This window comes from Acytostelium subglobosum, assembly GCF_000787575.1.
Source record: "Acytostelium subglobosum LB1 DNA, scaffold: scaffold33, whole genome shotgun sequence".
NCBI classification, from domain to species: Eukaryota; Evosea; class Eumycetozoa; order Acytosteliales; family Acytosteliaceae; genus Acytostelium; species Acytostelium subglobosum.
Window position 1 is genome coordinate 60685 of NW_012236500.1, and position 18280 is coordinate 78964.

An 18280-nucleotide genomic window follows, 5' to 3' on the forward strand; every position below is an offset into this window, starting at 1 on the left:
TGGATGTGCTGCCCTCCTCGCTAAAGACACTACGTTTTGGCAACAATTACAATCAGTATTTCTATCCTGGCGTGCTACCACAATCACTCCAGTCATTGTACTTTACCAAGGATGGCAAGTTCAATCAACCTTTTGCACCGGACGCGCTCCGCCTCGCCTGGTCACACTCTCATTGTTGTCGAGATTCGACAAACCAATCATTCATGGATCATTACCCAACAGCCTGGCGACACTGGAGTTTGGGGACAATATGAAAACGATTCATCTTGGTACATTACCGGCATCGCTCACCTCTCTGTCATATGGGCAGAATTTAAACTTCATAAGTATAGTAGTATACCCTGATCATGGTCAAAATGTATTTCCACAATCACTCCAGACATTGAGCATCGGTTGTGCATGGTATTACGGTGATCTTCCTGCACTTCAGACCCTACCATCAAGTATGACATCACTGTCAATTCAACTCGACAACAATGACCACCCCCTTGCATTACTGCCGCGTTCATTGACCCACCTTGACCTTGGTGATCGGTTCAACAAACCGATCACACCTGGATCATTGCCAGAAACACTTGTGAATCTCACTTTTGGAAATGCATTCAACCAGGCTTTGCCTGTCGGTGTGTTGCCAGCATCACTGGTCGACCTTTCATTTGGCAATATATTCAACCAACAATTGACCAAAGGAGTGTTGCCATCTTCACTCACATCACTGAATCTGGGACGTGATTACAAACAAAGTGTAGGTCATACTTTATTGCCTGGTACACTACAAACACTTTCAGTGATCTGGCGGACACAGATCAAGTACATCATTTCACCAACAACATCGTCATCCGAGTCGGCCGATCTTGAGTTGTTGGAGATCAGGGTACCCTTTGTTTGGACGGACTTGGTAGCCAAGAGCAAGGCACGTTCAATCAAGTTGTTGCGAATCAAACTATTTCTGAAGAGGAACTCGACTGGTGAGGCCGAGGTTGTCGGTCCAATCATCGTGTCATTGCCCAACGTACACTCGTTCAACATCGACTTTGTCTATCCGCACAACAAACGTGGATCTTATCCGAACATGAAGGAGTTCCAAGTCCAAGCTCGTCGGATCAACGAACGACTGGTCATATGCAACATGATCTTCAATGATAGCCAAAAGTTAAGAATACTAGACTTAACTCCATATATTACAATCAAACAATCACAATCACAATCTTAATTTTAAAGTTGAATGATTGATTGATTCGAATGAATGATTCGAATGAATGAACGTTCATATGACATGAGCACAAGCAAGGTTGGTTGTTGGGGGCTTGGCTGTTTGAGTCAGGAAGGTCACGATGCTACTATTTCAAGACAGCTGCTCACTGATTGTGTGCATGTTGTTGTAGACACTGTGTTAGCATAGGTGTTGTTGTTGACTGGACTGTTCACAAGTGATTGATTGATCAGGTGTGTGTTAGATTGAAATGACGTTGTCATTGCTCGAGAGTGTGGCTGTAGTGGCTACAACATGTAGCCCAGGGTGGGTTACTGAGTCGACAGAATGTGAAAGGATGCTGACACCTTGAAGAATGAAAAAGGGCGGGAAGAGTGATGGAATGGATGAACTGTATGGGACGAGATGAAAACGAACATTATTCAAGGCATCAACTTAAAGATAGAGAGATAGAGATAAAGATATAGAGATAGAGAGAAGGAGGGCAAGGCCAACATAATGGATAGACTATCATATTTAGTTATTAGACAGATATTCGATTATTTAAAGGATGATCATTTCAATGCATTGTGCTTGGGCATCACTTGTAGACGTCTGTTTGATATAATGATCAAACGTATGACTGTTGTCAAGATGAATCATTGGGACAAGTCATTAGAGCTGTACAGAGATTGCCACCCAACAATGTCAATATCATTGAATGAACTTCGCCATCTTGAGAAGTTGCCTTCCTACGAACGCGTTGTTGACCTGACCATCACTTCAGGCGATCACCATAGTGATGTGGCCACTCCTTATGATCTCCATCCCTCACTCGTCTAAGTCTCCTCAACAAATACGACAACATTCTCATGCCTGGCCAGATGCCATCATCGATCACCAATCTTATCCTTCACGATCATGCCAAGTCATTCAGAATTGGAGAACTGCCACCAGCTCTCTCAACATTGTCCATCATTGGCTTCAAGAAAATGTGGACTTCCAGCCTCGAACACTGCCATCATCACTAGTCTCATTGACCCTCACTTCCTATGACCGATCACTTGATCAAGGTGTACCACTGCTGATACCCGGTTCACTCCCAGACTCACTGGAGACGCTTTCAATTGAAGGCGCAATCATCAAACGGTTGAAACCTGGATTGCTCCCATCTTCGCTCACATCACTGAAGCTTGACGATCTTAATACCCACCGACACTTGGCGATCTACCTTCATCGATCACATCACTCGAGTTCTTGCATCATTTCGACCATCCGCTGGGCGTGGATGTGCTGCCGTCGTCACTCCAGACGCTACACTTTGGACACAACTACAATCAACCATTCGTACCTGGAGTGCTTCCACAATCACTCAAGTCATTATACTTTGCAAAGGGAAAATTCGATCAATCATTTGGACTGGATGTGCTTCCACCTCAGCTTACATCACTCTCAATAATGTCCACTTACTACCACCGAGAATTCATTCCTGGATCATTGCCCAACAGCCTGGTCACTCTTCAGTTTGGAGAACATTATAGCAGGGTTAATTTAGATGTGCTCCCAACATCCCTGACTTCTCTGACATACGAGGATAAGAGTACCTTCTATTTATCTTATTCTTATGATTTTTATACAAATCGTCCACGTGTCTCGTGGCCACCTACACTCAAAACAATGGTCGTTGGCGATCTGTGGCATACTCACTCTTCTCGCGTGCCGATACCCATTCCATCAAGTGTTACATCATTGTCAATTCAACTCGAACGCCAGGACCAACTTATATTACTGTCGCCAGCCTTGACCCATCTCGACCTTGGACACACTTACAACAGTCCGATCACACATGGATCATTACCTTCATCACTTGTCCATCTCACGATTGGAAATGCATTCAATCAAGTGTTGCCAGTTGGAGTGCTACCGGCTACACTGGCCGACCTATCACTTGGCGATAAATTCAACCAGGCTTTGCCGACTGGAGTGTTACCATCATCACTCACATCTCTCAGCCTGGGACGTGATTACAAACAAGGAGTGAAACAACTATCATTACCAGGAACACTACGAACTCTGTCAGTGGACTCGCGGGGCCAGACCAAGTACGTCACATCAACAACTTCATCATTCAAGTCTGACCTCGATTTGTTGGAGGTGAGGACTGGATTCTTTTGGACAAACATGGCCACAAAGAACAAGGCCATTCCAATCAAGTTGTTGCGAATCAAACAGTATGAGAGAGCAAGTGCGACCAGCCAAGCCCATATCATCGGACCAATGGTTGTGTCATTCCCCAATGTACATACGTTCGATGTCACCTTTTATAATCATTATAGACCCAGCATTGAAGAGCGTATTTTCCACCACGCTCCAAAGATCTCTCCTAGCAGCGTATTATACCGAATCCAAGTACGCCGTATCTACCAAAAACTTGCCATTTGCCTAAAACACAACCAAAGTTATTATATCGATGTTCCTAAATCTTGTATGAAAATACTAGACTTGTCTCGATACGATGGTAGTCGTCCTAGTCCTTCTGTCAAGTCTCATTCTACATTACCCGAGCCAGTCAATCAAACACCAGAGGATGAAGTTAACAATCAATCATTAATTGAATAAATGGATGAATGCATTCTAAATATTTGGCGGGTTGAAGTCTGGAAGGTACTCTGGTTCTGGTCCTGCTATTAAGCCTCAACAACTGTTGATAGAGTATATTGACTGTTCCATAAAGGTACACACTGCAACTGCAGGGGGTTGTTGACTATTCACTGTGAAGTGATTGATCAGGTGCTTGTGGGTGTGGTTATTTGATTGATTGATTGAGTGTGGGCATGAGTGGCGGCAGTGGCACCAATATATATTAATGGAGTCCTGCTCTTGACATAGCTTTGATGTCGAGAGTATATGAATGTAAATGTTTGAATGAGTTACTCACCAACTTTATCAAACAAACCATTCCATATCAATCAATTTATAAAGAAACATAAAGAATAAGATAGAGAGATAGAGATAGAGAAGAAGTCAAGGCCAACATAATGGATAGACTATCATATTTAGTTATTAGACAGATATTCGAGTATTTGAAGGATGATCATTTTAATGCATTGTGCTTGGGAATCACTTGTAGACGACTGTTTGATATAATGACCAAACGGATGATTGATGTCAAGATGAAACATTGGGACAAGTCACTAGAACTGCACCGAGATTGCCAGTCAACAATGTCAATACCAATGTATGAACTTCGTCGTCTTGAGAAGTTACCTTGCTACCCCCGCATTATGGACCTGAACATCAATTACATCGATGAAGCAGCCACTCCTTATGATCTGCCACCATCCCTCACTCGTCTAAGTCTCCCAGACAGTTACATGCCTCGCCAGATGCCACCATCGATCACCAATCTGACACTTCGCAATAATATCAAGTCATTCTCCATTGAAGATCTGCCTCCAGCACTCACCACTTTGTACATCAGTGGCTTCAAGGCGAATTGGACTATCCAGCCTCAAACACTCCCATCATCTCTAGTCTCATTGACCCTCGCCTCCTATGGCCGACCACATAATCAACTTGAATCACTACTGATACCCGGTTCACTCCCATACTCATTGGAGACGCTTGCACTTGAAGGTTCAATCATTGGGCGGCTGAAACCTGGATTGCTCCCATCATCTCTCACATCTCTCAAGCTTGACGATCTACTTTCTCCACCGACATTAGTGGATCTACCTTCATCGATTACCTCACTCGAGTTCTTGAATCAATTCAACCTGATGCTGGGAGTGGGTGAGCTGCCGCCATCACTCCAGACGCTACGCTTTGGCTACGATTACAATCAACCATTTGTACCTGGAGTGTTTCCACAATCTCTTCGGTCATTATACTTTGCTGACGGACATTTCAATCAACCCTTTGAAATTAACGTGCTTCCGCCACAGCTGACATCTCTCTCCTTAATGTCGAGATGGAACCAATCAATCATTCCTGGATCATGGCCCAACAGCTTGGCCACACTTCAATTTGGCAAACATTATACCACGATTGAGTTAGATACACTCCCCTCATCGCTAACAGTTCTGACATACGAAGATAAGAGCGACTGCTCTTTCTTTAATTCCTTTGATTTTAATACAAAACGACTTATCTTGTGGCCATCTACACTCAAAACAATGGTCGTAGGCAATATGTGGAGATATCACACAGATCGACTGCCAATAGCCATTCCACCTAGTGTTACATCAATGTCAATTCAACTCCAACACCAAGACCATCTTACATTACTTTCCCCGTCCTTGACGCATCTCGACCTTGGACATATATACAACAGTCCGATCACACCTGGATCTTTACCTTCATCACTTGTCAACCTCATCATTGGAAAGTCTTTCAATCAGGTGTTGCCAGTTGGAGTGCTACCGGCTACACTGGCCGACCTATCACTTGGCGATTCATTCAACCAGGCATTGACCACTGGAGTATTGCCACCATCACTCACATCACTAAGTCTGGGACGCGATTACAAACAAGGATTGAAACAAACATCTCTACCTGGAACACTAAGAAGCCTATCTGTGGACTCGAGGGGCCAGACCAAGTACGCCACATTACCAACTTCATCATTCAAGTCTGACCTCGATTTGTTGGAGGTGAGGACTGGTTTCATTTGGACAAACATGGTTACAAAGAACAAGGCCAGTCCAATCAAGCTTCTGCGAATCAAACAATATATGAAATCAAATACGAGGAGCCAAGCCAATATCATCGGACCAATGGTTGTGTCATTCCCCAATGTTCACACATTCGACGTCACCTTCTACTTTAGACCCAGCAGTACAGATCGTATTTACGGCCGCCCTCCAAAGGACTCTCCCAGTGACGTAATATATAGAATGCAAGTTCGCCGTATCTATCAACAACTTGCCATTGGCCTTATATATAGTCTACGTAATTGTATCGATGTTCCTAAATATTATATGAAAATACTAGACTTGTCTCGATACGATGGTAGTCGTCCTAGTCCTTCTGTCAAGTCTCATTCTACATTACCCGAGCCAGTCAATCAAACACCAGAGGATGAAGTTAACAATCAATCATTAATTGAATAAATGGATGAATGCATTCTAAATATTTGGCGGGTTGAAGTCTGGAAGGTACTCTGGTTCTGGTGCAGCTATTAAGCCTCAACAACAGTTGATAGGTATATTGACTGTTCCATAAAGGTCCCACTGCAACTGAAGGGGGTTGTTGACTGTTCTTTGTGAAGTGATTGATCAGGTGCTTGTGGGTGTGGTTATTTGATTGATTGATTGAGTGTGGGCTGAGTGGCGGCAGTGGCAACAATATATATTAATGGAGTCCCACTCTTGACATAGCCTTGATGTCGAAAGTATAAGAATGTGAATGTTTGAATGAGTTACTCACCAACTTAATCAAACAAACCATTCCATATCAATCAAATATAAAGATACATAAAGATAGAGCTAGAGATAGATAGATATAGAGAAGAAGGCAAGGACAACATAATGGATAGACTATCATATTTAGTTATTAGACAGATATTCGATTATTTGAAGGATGATCATTTCAATGCATTGTGCTTGGGCATCACTTGTAGACGTCTGTTTGATATAATGATCAAACGTATGACTGTTGTCGAGATGAATCATTGGGACAAGTCTCTAGAACTGTACAGACATTGCCAACCAACAATGTCCATAAAATTGTATAGCCTCTACACTCTAGAGAAGATGCCTTCTTACTCCCGCCTTGTGGACCTGACCATCACTTCAGAGAATCAAACAGCCGCTCCTTTTGAGTTGCCCCCATTCCTCACTCGTCTAAGTCTCCATTCCGGTCTAGAGATCATATCTGCCCCACTGCCATCATCGATCACCATTCTGAACCTTGAAAACCAATCCCGGCCATTCAACTTTGGCGAACTTCCACTATCTCTCACCACAATGTCCATTGACGTCAAGGACAATTGGACAATCCAGCCCGGTACCCTGCCTTCTTCACTAGTATCTTTGACCCTCCTCCCAGACTTTGAGCGATTTCTTGATCCCAATGTCCCCATCCTGATACCTGGTTCACTTCCTGGATCACTGGAAACTCTTTCCCTTCAGGGTTCGATCATCGAGCGTTTGAAGCCGGGATTGCTCCCATCATCTCTCAAATCACTCAAGCTAGACGATCTTCGTGTTCCACCAACGCTTGGCGATATCCCCTCTTCGATCATATCACTAGAGTTTGGCAGTGACTTCAACCATCCTCTGGGAGTGGGTGTTCTGCCTTCGTCACTCCAGACGCTACACTTTGGCTACACTTTCAATCAGCAATTCTTACCTGGAGTGTTTCCACGATCACTCAAGTCATTATACTTTGACGAAGGACTATTCAATCAATCATTTGGACTTGATGTGCTTCCACCTCACCTGACAACACTCTCGCTGCTGTCAAGATTCAACAAAACAATCATTCCTGGATCTTTGCCCAACAGCCTGGTCACTCTTCAGTTTGGCAAGATATATGGAACCATTGATCTAGATGTGCTCCCAACTTCTCTCACATCTCTGACATACGAATTTAAGGGTACCTTCTCTTTGAGATATTCTTTTGAACTTTATACATATAGTCTACTTGTCTCGTGGCCTCCTTCACTCCAAACTATGGTCGTTGGTGATCTGTGGCGGTTTAACTATCATGAGCCCATACCCATTCCACCAAGCGTTACATCATTGTCAATTCAACTTGTACAACAAGAGCATCTTAGATTACTGTCAAAGTCATTGACATATCTTGACCTTGGACATACTTTCAATAGTCCAATCACACAAGGATCATTGCCACCATCACTAGTCCATCTGATAATTGGAAATGCATTCAATCAGGTGTTGCCAACTGGAGTGCTACCCGCCACTCTGACCGACCTTTCTCTTGGGGATACATTTAACCAGGCTTTGCCCATTGGAGTGTTGCCACCATCTCTCAAATCACTAGGTCTGGGACGTCATTTCAAGCAAGGATTGAAACAAACATCACTTCCAGGAACATTGCGAACTCTGTCAGTGGACTCACGGGGCCAGACCAAGTATGTTACTTTACCAACTTCATCATTCAAGTCTGACCTCGATTTGTTGGAGGTGAGGACTGGATTCTTTTGGACAAACATGGCCACAAAGAACAAGGCAAGTTCAATCAAGTTGTTGCGAATCAAACAATATAAGAGAACATATGAGAGGAGCCAAGCCCATATCATCGGACCAATGGTTGTGTCATTCCCCAATGTACACACGTTCGACGTCACCTTCCACATTCACCGAAGCAAAGATTCTCTTGATTTTGACCTCCCTCTAAAGTTACCAATTGATTGCGACTTATTATACAGAATCCAAGTTCGCCGAATCCACCATCAACTTGCTATTTGCCTTATCTACAATCATCATTATCTTATCAAAGATCCTAAATTTTGTTTGAGAATACTAGACTTGTCTCGATACGATGGCAGTCGTCCTAGTTGTCCAAGTCCTGCTATCCATACATTCAACCAGCAATCAATCAATTAATCATGGAATAAATCTATATATTTTGGCGGGTCTTCCTTTAAGGTCCTCTGGTACTCTTTTATTTAGTATAGCTGGTAGTGTATGTGGTTTCCCATATAAGGGCACTGGACCCCTCTATGTAGTCTGTTCAATTTGAAGTGATCAATCATAAATGTGTGGTTAACCCAAATATTTGATTGATTGATTGAGTGTATTGGCAACAAATAGGAGGGCTACTGTCATAGCAGATGATTTAAACAGAGTGTGTGATGTCGACAGTGTGTGAATGAAAGAATGGATGAATAAATGAATGATAGACTCAGTGAGGGACCAATGTATATCAAATTCTATAACACCAGAGAGATAGACATAACTAGAGAGAGAGAAGCAAGGCTATAAACATGATGGACAGACTATCACATTTAGTTATTAGACAGATATTCGAGTATTTAAAGGATGATCATTTCAATGCAGTGTGCTTGGGCATCACTTGTAGACGACTGTTTGAAATAATGATCAAACGGATGACTGATGTCGAAATGTATCATTGGGACAAGTCACTAGAACTGGACAAACATTGCAAACAAAGAATGTCCATACCAATAAATGAATTGGAGAATCTTGAGAAGATGCCTTCCTACGACCGCCTGGCTGATCTGACAATCACATACTCCTACAACGAGAAAGTCCTACCCCATCAGTTGCCCCCATCACTCACTCGATTAAGTATAACAAACAATCTCTTGCCCGGACCCTTGCCACCATCGATCACCAGTTTGACACTTGGGAATCATTTCCAGCCTTTCAATATTGGAGATCTGCCACCAACTCTAAGGACAATGTCCGTTACCTGCTCCACTGATTGGACCATTCAACCTCGCACCCTACCATCGTCACTCGTCTTCCTGAAGCTCAAACCAATCTATTACCATTACCCAACACTTAATACCAAAGTACCCTTGTTGATACTCGGTTCACTCCCCGATTCACTCGAGACCCTCGCACTAAAGGGTACCATCATAGACCAGCTGCAACCTTCATTGCTCCCATCATCCCTCACAAACCTTAAACTTGACCACCTTCTTAATCCACCGAAGCCTGGCGATCTGCCTTCTTCAATCACATCACTTAAGTTTGGCAAACACTTCAATCTTGAGCTTGGCGTGGACGTCCTTCCCCGGTCACTCCAGACACTAACCTTTGGAAAAAAGTTCAACCAGCCACTCAGTCCCGGTGTCCTTCCAAGATCACTCCAGTCATTATACTTTGTCAAAGATGGCGAGTTCAATCAACCTCTTGAGCTGGACGTACTTCCACCTCAACTGTCCAAACTATCGTTGTTGTCCAGACGCAATCAAGATTTCAGAGTCCAAGGGATATTGCCTAGCAGCATTATTACCTTGGAGATTGGAGATTCAAGCTTGATATATCTGAGTGCCTTGCCACAATCTCTCACCTCTCTGACATATGGATACAAGCGCACCTTCATAGTCCAATATGAATATGATTGTTTTAATCGAAGTCATTCCTCATTTTGGCCACCATCACTTCAAACCTTGGTTGTTGGTAATCTGTGGAATTACAGCCCGCACCATGGACATCTGCCTCTACCCCCAAGCGTGACATCATTGTCCATTCAACTTGAACTGCAAGAGCATCTTACTTTATTGTCACCATCCTTGACATACCTGGACCTGGGCAATCTCTACAACAGTCCGATCACAAGTGGAGCATTTCCATCAACACTTGTCCACCTGACCATTGGTAATGCATTCAACCAACTATTGCAAGTCGGAGCGTTGCCATCATCACTGGTCAAACTTTCATTTGGTGATGCATTCAACCAACCATTGCCCACTGGAGTTTTGCCGTCATCACTCGTCCACCTTTCATTTGGTGATTCATTCAATCAACCATTGCCAACTGGAGTGCTGCCCCCATCCCTTTCTTACCTAAGTCTGGGCCGTGAGTTCAATCAAGGATTGAAACAAACTTCATTGCCTCGATCTCTTCAAATACTATCAGTTAACACACTGAGACAGACCAAGTATGTCACATTACCAAAGTCATTCAAGTCTGACCTTGAGTTGCTGGAGGTCAGGTCAACATTTGTTTGGACAAACATGGTCCCCAAGAACAAGATGAGATCAATCAAGTTGTTGCGAATCAAACAATTCGAGAAGAGGAGTTCGTGCTCGGACAGTCAATCAAGTATAATCGGACCAATGCTAGTGTCATTGCCCAATGTGCACACGTTTGATATCGAGTTCTATGAACAACCAAGGAAAGGAGAGTTTGAAGGCGATATCCTGAAAGTGCAGTATAGGATCCAAGTTCGTCGGATCAACGAACGTCTTGCAATTGGCTTGTTCAGCTACACTCCCAACAGTTGGCCAATAAGATGTCTTCCTATACACAATGATGGTAAACATTGTATGAGGATACTAAACCTGTCTCGACACTATGTTAGTCGACAATCAAACATTAATAAATGATGAAGAATATGATCTTAATCAAATCTTTTTTGTTGAACAAATAACGAACGATAGAGATAGAACGAACGAACGAACGAACGAACGAACGAACGAACGAACGAACGAACGAACGAACGAACGAACGAACGAACGAATGAAGGAGAGAGAGGAAGGATGGACAGACTCTCATTGTTAGTTGTACGACAGATATTCGATTACTTGAAAGATGATCACTTCAATGCATTGTGCTTGGGCTTCACTTGTAAACGTCTGTTTGATATAATGATCAAACAGTTGACAGATGTGACAATCAATCATGGTGACAGGACACAAGAGTTGAAGAGACAATGCAAACCAACAATGGAAATTAAATCAACCAATCGATTGGACAATCTTAATAACGATCTTTATTATGACCGTCTGACCGACCTGACCATCACTAACTCTGGTTACGACGAATCAGTCTTACCTGATCGGCTGCCACCATCACTCACTCGTCTAAGTGTGGCCCAGGGACTAAAGCCTGGCGCCTTGCCGCCATCGATCACCAGTCTGAACATTGACAATCATTGCAAGCCATTCAACATTGGCGATCTGCCACCATCTCTTCGAACATTTTCTTTTATATGTACGAAGAATGATTGGACGATCCAACCTCGCACACTACCATCATCGCTTGTCTCCTTGACAATCAAGACTTGCTTTGACAATATATATAATCGTAATGTTTCCCTGCTGATACCCTCTTCACTCCCCGATTCACTTGAGACACTCATACTACTCGGGTCAATCTTTCCACGTTTGCAACCTGGATTGCTCCCATCATCGATTACATCACTGAAGCTTGGAGACCTACTCGATCCACCGACGCCTGGAGATCTACCTTCATCGATCATATCACTTGAGTTTGGCAGTCGCTTCAATTATGCGATTGGTGTGGGCGTGCTGCCCTCATCACTCCAGACGCTACGCTTTGGCCTCAATTACAATCAACCAATCAATCCTGGTGTGCTACCACAATCACTCCAGTCATTATACTTTGTCGGCCAATTCAATCAACCGTTTGGCCTGAACGTACTTCCACCGCAACTGGCCACACTCTCACTGATGTCGAAATACGATAAAGATTTCATTCCTGGATCTTTGCCCAACAGCCTGGTCACGCTTGCCTTTGGCAACTATAGATGGATTTATCTCCATGCGTTGTCAACATCACTCACCTCTCTGACATACGAGAGCAAGGATGTGTTCACAGTGTACGACACTTATAAATATGATCCTATACAAGTCTCGTGGCCCCAATCACTCCAAACACTGGTCGTTGGCAATCTGTGGCATCATGGTGATAACCATGATTTTATATTTCCTCCGCAGCTTCATGGACATCAGCCCCTACCATCAAGTTTGACATCACTGTCAATTCAACTTGAACACCAACAACATCTTGCATTATTGTCACAGGCATTGACACGCCTCGACCTTGGCCATCAGTACGACTGTCCGATCCCACCTGGATCATTGCCATCGTCACTTGTCCACCTCACAATTGGAAATTCATTCAACCAGGTATTGCCAGAGGGTGCGCTGCCAGCATCGCTGGTCGACCTTTCATTGGGTGATAAGTTCAACCATGCAATGCCAACAGGAGTGTTGCCGCCAACCCTGACATCACTAAGTCTTGGACGTGATTACAAACAATCTGTGAAGCAAACATCATTGCCTGGAACACTTAAAATACTTTCAGTGGACTTGAGGACACAGGACAAGTACTTCACATCACCACCATCATCATCATCTGAGTGTGGCCTTGAGCTATTTGAGATAAGGTCACTCTTTATTTGGCAGCTCTTGGCACCCAAGAGCAAAGGTCGTGCAACCAAGGTGATGCGAACCAAACAATATCTGACACATAGAAAATTCGATCGGTCCAAAGATGTCGCAGAAATGGTCGTGTCATTCCCCAATGTACATACGTTCGATGTCAACTTCTATCTACCAAACAAAAACCATTCTTTTGAGCAGATATTGCTCCAAACCCAAATGCGCAGGATCAACGAACTCCTAGTCATATGCCTTTATAACAACCTACTAGTAGTGCAATGTGGCTACCCTTGTTTAAAGATACTGGATTTGTCCAAACACAACAAATAATAATAATAAGAATGAACCACCAGTCATTCAATCAAACTTATATAATATCAATAAATGAATATCCAGGTTTTTTGGTTAATTTTTGAGTTTTGGATACTTTGGGACCCACATCTTCATCAAACATCTTGTGCACAGATAATCGATACGCCTCGTCACTCAATATTCAATCAGTTAATCGAATAATCAATCAAACATATAATATGAGCACTCCTTCTACAACAGTAGGTGGAGTTGCTGTTGGTGTTGGTAATGCAACACAGACTCAGACTCAGACTCAGACTCAGACTCAGACTCAGACTCAGACTCAGACTCAGACTCAACAACAGTCTCAGATACCTCAGACACAGACATTACCTCAAAGTGTACCACAACAACAACAACAACAACAAATGTTACAACAACAACAGATACAACAACTTCAACAACAGATATATCAATCAACTGTTTTGTTGCCACAGATGACTAATACAATGATATCATCAACACCATTGTCTGCGACACCTAATGGACCTGCTGTACCAGTACCCATACCATCAGCCGTTCAAGCCTACTACCAGAACCCTCAAATGAATGGTGGCATTCTCATGATCATGCCCAACGGTCCAAGCTCATTCACTCCATCACTTGTAACTATCTCTGCCCTCACAACTCCCCTCGTTCACTTATTCATTCAATCAATCAATGATAGCGTAAACTACGTCATGTAAAGAGCATACTGTGTAGAAACCTTATACCTCGTATCAATATCAATGCTGATCAGCATCTACCAAACACATACTATACACTGCATGCCCCACCTCCCAACAAACAAACAAAGAACAGACGAGTAGATGCCGGTGGTCCACTTATTAGATGTCCAACTCCAACGATATCATCAAATAACGATCAACAGCAACATCAACAACATCAGCAGCAGGCAAATGGACATATCATACCAATAGATGATGAAGATGCTGTTAACAACGAGGACGAACAATCACCTGATTACTCTGACGATGATCAACTACGCTTTGACGAGGATGAGGAGGCTGCTATCGCTGACGATGATGTCGACGGTCCACAATCCGCCGACGAAGACGACGATGAAGACGACGAAGACGAAGACCTACCCCATGCATTCTACATCAGTGAAGTTGTCAAGAACTCATATGTATGTTATGTCATACAACTCACTCATTCAAACAAATATACTCACTCAATCAATCAATCAATCAACTTAGAATCCAGTCTGGAACTCATTCGATTGTTATAGTCCACTGCCCAATGATATATTGGAACACTTTAACAGCTTCAATATATGTGTATGGGAGAAGGATCATGATGATGAGCCACTCTTCCAAGCAGAGATCGATCTCACACAACTGGAATTCATAGCACAAGAGGTATATATAATGATCCTGATCGTGATGTTTGTCAATCACTAACAAGGATCACAACATCATTCAACAGATCAAACAGTTTGTAAATTTAATCATTCCTCCCAACTCCATCATCTTTGAACTAAAGGATGGACTATATGTAACAAAAGAAACAAAGATCCAAATGGTATGATTGATTAATTGAATGAAGGACTCAGCCCAAGCCCACACTGGGATCATCCCACTCACTGACCTACCTCACTCAATCAAAATAGAGTTCGACAAGAATGAATGATTACAAGTTCACGGCATCGAATGAGAAGAGAAAGTCTGATACGATCAATCAGGAACAGTTGTTGAAGATAATCACAAAGAAGTTGACACATATGAAGAATGTAGAGACAACCAAACAATTGAGTATAGACATCGAGGACAAGCTGGAGAGCAATGCACAGTACATCGAGAAGTTAAAGCGATTGGAAAAGCTGAGGAACCGTGTCAAGCAGCTCAACGAAGAGTGTTGCGAACAACTGTTACTCAAGGACAAGGGTAAGACTCGCTCGTCAATCAATCAATCAAACGTCCATTCGCTCACTCACTCATACTCGTCAACAGACAAAGAGTTGGTTGAAAAGACAAGGAAGGACTTGGTACCGAGGGCAACTGCATTGGCTAATGCAGGCGTGATATTCTACTCATCGTTGCAACAGACGATTGAGTCGATCAAGGTGTTGGACATGGATAGGGTGTTGTTACATAACATCCGAGCCACATTGGATAAGAAGAAGTGGCATCTGTTGTATCAGATCACATCGATATACCCACTTCAACAAGGACCCAAGGGTATTGTGATCAACAATCTACAACTTCCACACTCTGACTACAATGGATGTGATGAGGAGTCGATATCAACGGCACTCGGATACGTTTGCCATATTGTTCACCTGGCGTCTAGATACCTGGACATACCACTGCGCTACCCAATGACACCGATGGCGTCACGATCATTCATCCGCGATGAGATCCTACATCACTCTGCCTCCAAGTTCCCACTTTACTCACGTGGCGTCGAGAAGAAGATCTTTGACTACGCCGTCTTCCTGCTCAACAAGAACCTCGAACAACTACTCCACTCGCAAGGCAGTCCTGCCTTCCCACTCAAAGAGACCCTACACAATGTCCAAACACTGCTTGGTATGAGTATGCACTATTCCAAGGAAACGTGGAGTACTTGAGCTTAGGAGTGGAGTTCGATATAAATATATCAAGGTCATTCATTCATTCATTCAATCTTTCGATCGCCAATCATTGTGTGTCAACCAATCAGACGACAACAGAAGTAGAAGTAGATTAGATTTAGGATTAAACATGTAGTTTATTTGAAAGGACGTTCATTCTCCAACGTTTTCGGATGTTGCCGGGGAATGTTGATTGCAGCTAAACAGGTGTTACAATACAGCCGGTGTGGACATGTCTACACAGGCATTGTAGTGGTACTGACTCCAGCGAACACTCACCTTAGGGTGGAGCATTGCTGGTGGAGGATTGATGGATTATTGGATGGTTGGCGGGAAAAAAAATAGGAGGTGTGGATGATGGTGATGCGCTCGATACAAGGTAGTAGGTATGTACATGGTATGGATTGTGGTTGGTAGTTGGATGTTGTTGGATATTGGTTGGATAAGTCTATACAGTAGTTATGTGTGTGTGGCCAAACTTGTTAACAGTTGGCTGTGGCTTGTGATGCGCTGCCCATGTAGGTAACAGCTGGCTCCATGCAGTATGATCCAGACTTGTTTGACGCTGACAGACGAGTTGGTTGTGAGTTGGTAGTCGCTGATGATGAAGTGGAGGATGATGACGAGGACGAGGAGAGCAATGGAGACTTGCTAATGTATGATGGCAGTTGCAATGATGCCTTGAGTGAACTGGTGATGTCAATCTTGGACATGAAGGTCTCCAATTGTTGCTCGGTAATGCTGAGTTGGTAGTCGACGCCACAGAGGAAGCGACGCTCCATCAGGTTGATGTCCTGCACTGGGAACTCAAAGATGTCGGCCAGCATGCGGTTGTGGATCTGGATGCTCTCGGACCAAAACTTGAGTGTGACGATGGTGCTGGTCAGCAGCAGATTGAACAGCTGGTTGTGCTTGATGCCAGTACGCGACACAAACTTGTTGGCGTAGTAAACGACGGCCGACAGCAGCGAGGGTGGCGACTTCATCATCTCGAGCAGACTCAGAATGATGTCAAAGATCTCGTTGATGGCCTCGATGATCTTGTCAAACTGCAGGTTGGAGGTGTAGGCGGGGTCGTGCTCCGACAACCATTGGTAGACGCGCATGCCCAGCACAAAGTATTCCCATTTGGACTTTTGCTGATTGGCAGTATTAATCTGGGAATAGATCCTCTTGAACACTTGTTGGTATATTGAGTACTTGGGGAAATATGGCATGGTAGAGTTGGACATTCTTGGATATTTTGATTGAATGATAGTAATAATAATAATTATAATTTAGGAATATTTGTTCTTTGGTGGATGGAAGGTGAAATGTTAATTACAGCTGTCACCTAAGTATAGGTAGGGTAGAGTAGAGTGACCTTTTCGACTGTTCCAATCAAGAATGGAACTGATCAGGTGTGTGTATGTATATGTGTAGTGTGAAGTGTGGAAGGGGTGAGGGGGCCTGGAAGTAAGGCCTCTAAGGGGGGGTGGTATGTACAAGAATGTTCTATTATAATGATGATGTTGATGATGATGCGTTATGTGTTGGTGAAGTTGAGTCCTTTACAAATAGAATAAATGTGTGTGTGTGTATATCGAGGCTCTTCTTTGGATACATCGAGGTTTAGGTAATAATAACAAACTTCCAAAACAACCTCAAGTTGTTCATTTATAGGTTGTTGTTGTTGTTTTGATGGATGGATTGGATTTGATTGATTGATTGACTGAGATGGTGATGTAATAACATGTAATAATACATGGAATTGTGGTGAAGCCCTTCCAAACACCAGGTGGTAACCTGGTTAATATTAGACACACGATGGCGAGATTGTGTCTGTGGGGCTAAATTGATGTGATACACATCACGATCAACATCAGTCCATCTTGACCTTGATCACTTCAGCCTCATCTCCAGAGACTTATCAATCACAACCTATCAACCAACCATCCTACCATCAATCACATGTTTGATAGAACGCCTGATCAGGTGTTCACCACATATGTGTTTGTTGATGCTCAAGTAGGAGGTTGAGGTTGAGTGCGCGCCAACTCTGACTGTGGTGTGTTATTTGTGTGATGTTGATTGATTGAAATTGGAAGAATTGGAAGAACTGGTGACAGGGTGTTGAAGTGTGTGATGGTGGTGTACTCGAGTTTAAACGACTTCACCACATTCATACACACACACAAACAATCAAACAACTACAACAACTACACAATGAAAGATAGAAAGAATGAATGAATGAATGAATGAATGGTCGAGTGGTGCTATGACCTTTGTCAAGTGATAAGACTCTGGTCGAGAGGACCACAACAAGCCTCTTCATTAT

At 43.2% G+C, this 18280-nt stretch overlaps 8 protein-coding genes across 8 annotated transcripts; 7 read left to right on the top strand and 1 right to left on the bottom strand.

The window, feature by feature from the left end:
- Nucleotides 1-487: 487 nt before the first annotated feature.
- Nucleotides 488-1144, top strand: SAMD00019534_114970 (hypothetical protein; the record flags this gene model as incomplete). Its single annotated transcript, XM_012893184.1, has 1 exon — nt 488-1144. A coding segment is annotated over one exon (657 nt), but the record flags the coding sequence as incomplete, so codon positions are not given.
- A 1254-nt stretch (nt 1145-2398) lies between these two features.
- On the top strand, nt 2399-3805 carry SAMD00019534_114980 (hypothetical protein; the record flags this gene model as incomplete). Its single annotated transcript, XM_012893185.1, has 2 exons — nt 2399-2786; nt 2820-3805. Coding segments are annotated over 2 exons (1374 nt in total), but the record flags the coding sequence as incomplete, so codon positions are not given.
- An 893-nt stretch (nt 3806-4698) lies between these two features.
- Nucleotides 4699-6297, top strand: SAMD00019534_114990 (hypothetical protein; the record flags this gene model as incomplete). Its single annotated transcript, XM_012893186.1, has 1 exon — nt 4699-6297. A coding segment is annotated over one exon (1599 nt), but the record flags the coding sequence as incomplete, so codon positions are not given.
- Nucleotides 6298-7107: 810 nt separating this feature from the next.
- SAMD00019534_115000 (hypothetical protein) lies at nt 7108-8745 on the top strand (the record flags this gene model as incomplete). The annotated part of the gene is made up of 1 exon (XM_012893187.1): nt 7108-8745. A coding segment is annotated over one exon (1638 nt), but the record flags the coding sequence as incomplete, so codon positions are not given.
- Nucleotides 8746-9689: 944 nt separating this feature from the next.
- SAMD00019534_115010 (hypothetical protein) lies at nt 9690-11159 on the top strand (the record flags this gene model as incomplete). Its single annotated transcript, XM_012893188.1, has 3 exons — nt 9690-10111; nt 10265-10390; nt 10457-11159. Coding segments are annotated over 3 exons (1251 nt in total), but the record flags the coding sequence as incomplete, so codon positions are not given.
- An 828-nt stretch (nt 11160-11987) lies between these two features.
- On the top strand, nt 11988-13304 carry SAMD00019534_115020 (hypothetical protein; the record flags this gene model as incomplete). The annotated part of the gene is made up of 1 exon (XM_012893189.1): nt 11988-13304. A coding segment is annotated over one exon (1317 nt), but the record flags the coding sequence as incomplete, so codon positions are not given.
- Nucleotides 13305-13567: 263 nt separating this feature from the next.
- Nucleotides 13568-15960, top strand: SAMD00019534_115030 (hypothetical protein; the record flags this gene model as incomplete). The annotated part of the gene is made up of 6 exons (XM_012893190.1): nt 13568-13993; nt 14056-14517; nt 14588-14749; nt 14817-14912; nt 15001-15274; nt 15341-15960. 6 exons carry the CDS (start codon nt 13568-13570, stop codon nt 15958-15960), a joined length of 2040 nt encoding a protein of 679 aa, XP_012748644.1.
- A 485-nt stretch (nt 15961-16445) lies between these two features.
- Nucleotides 16446-17195, bottom strand: SAMD00019534_115040 (hypothetical protein; the record flags this gene model as incomplete). Its single annotated transcript, XM_012893191.1, has 1 exon — nt 16446-17195. The coding sequence occupies one exon, from the start codon at nt 17193-17195 to the stop codon at nt 16446-16448; it is 750 nt and encodes a 249-aa protein (XP_012748645.1).
- Between the last annotated feature and the right edge of the window lie 1085 nt (nt 17196-18280).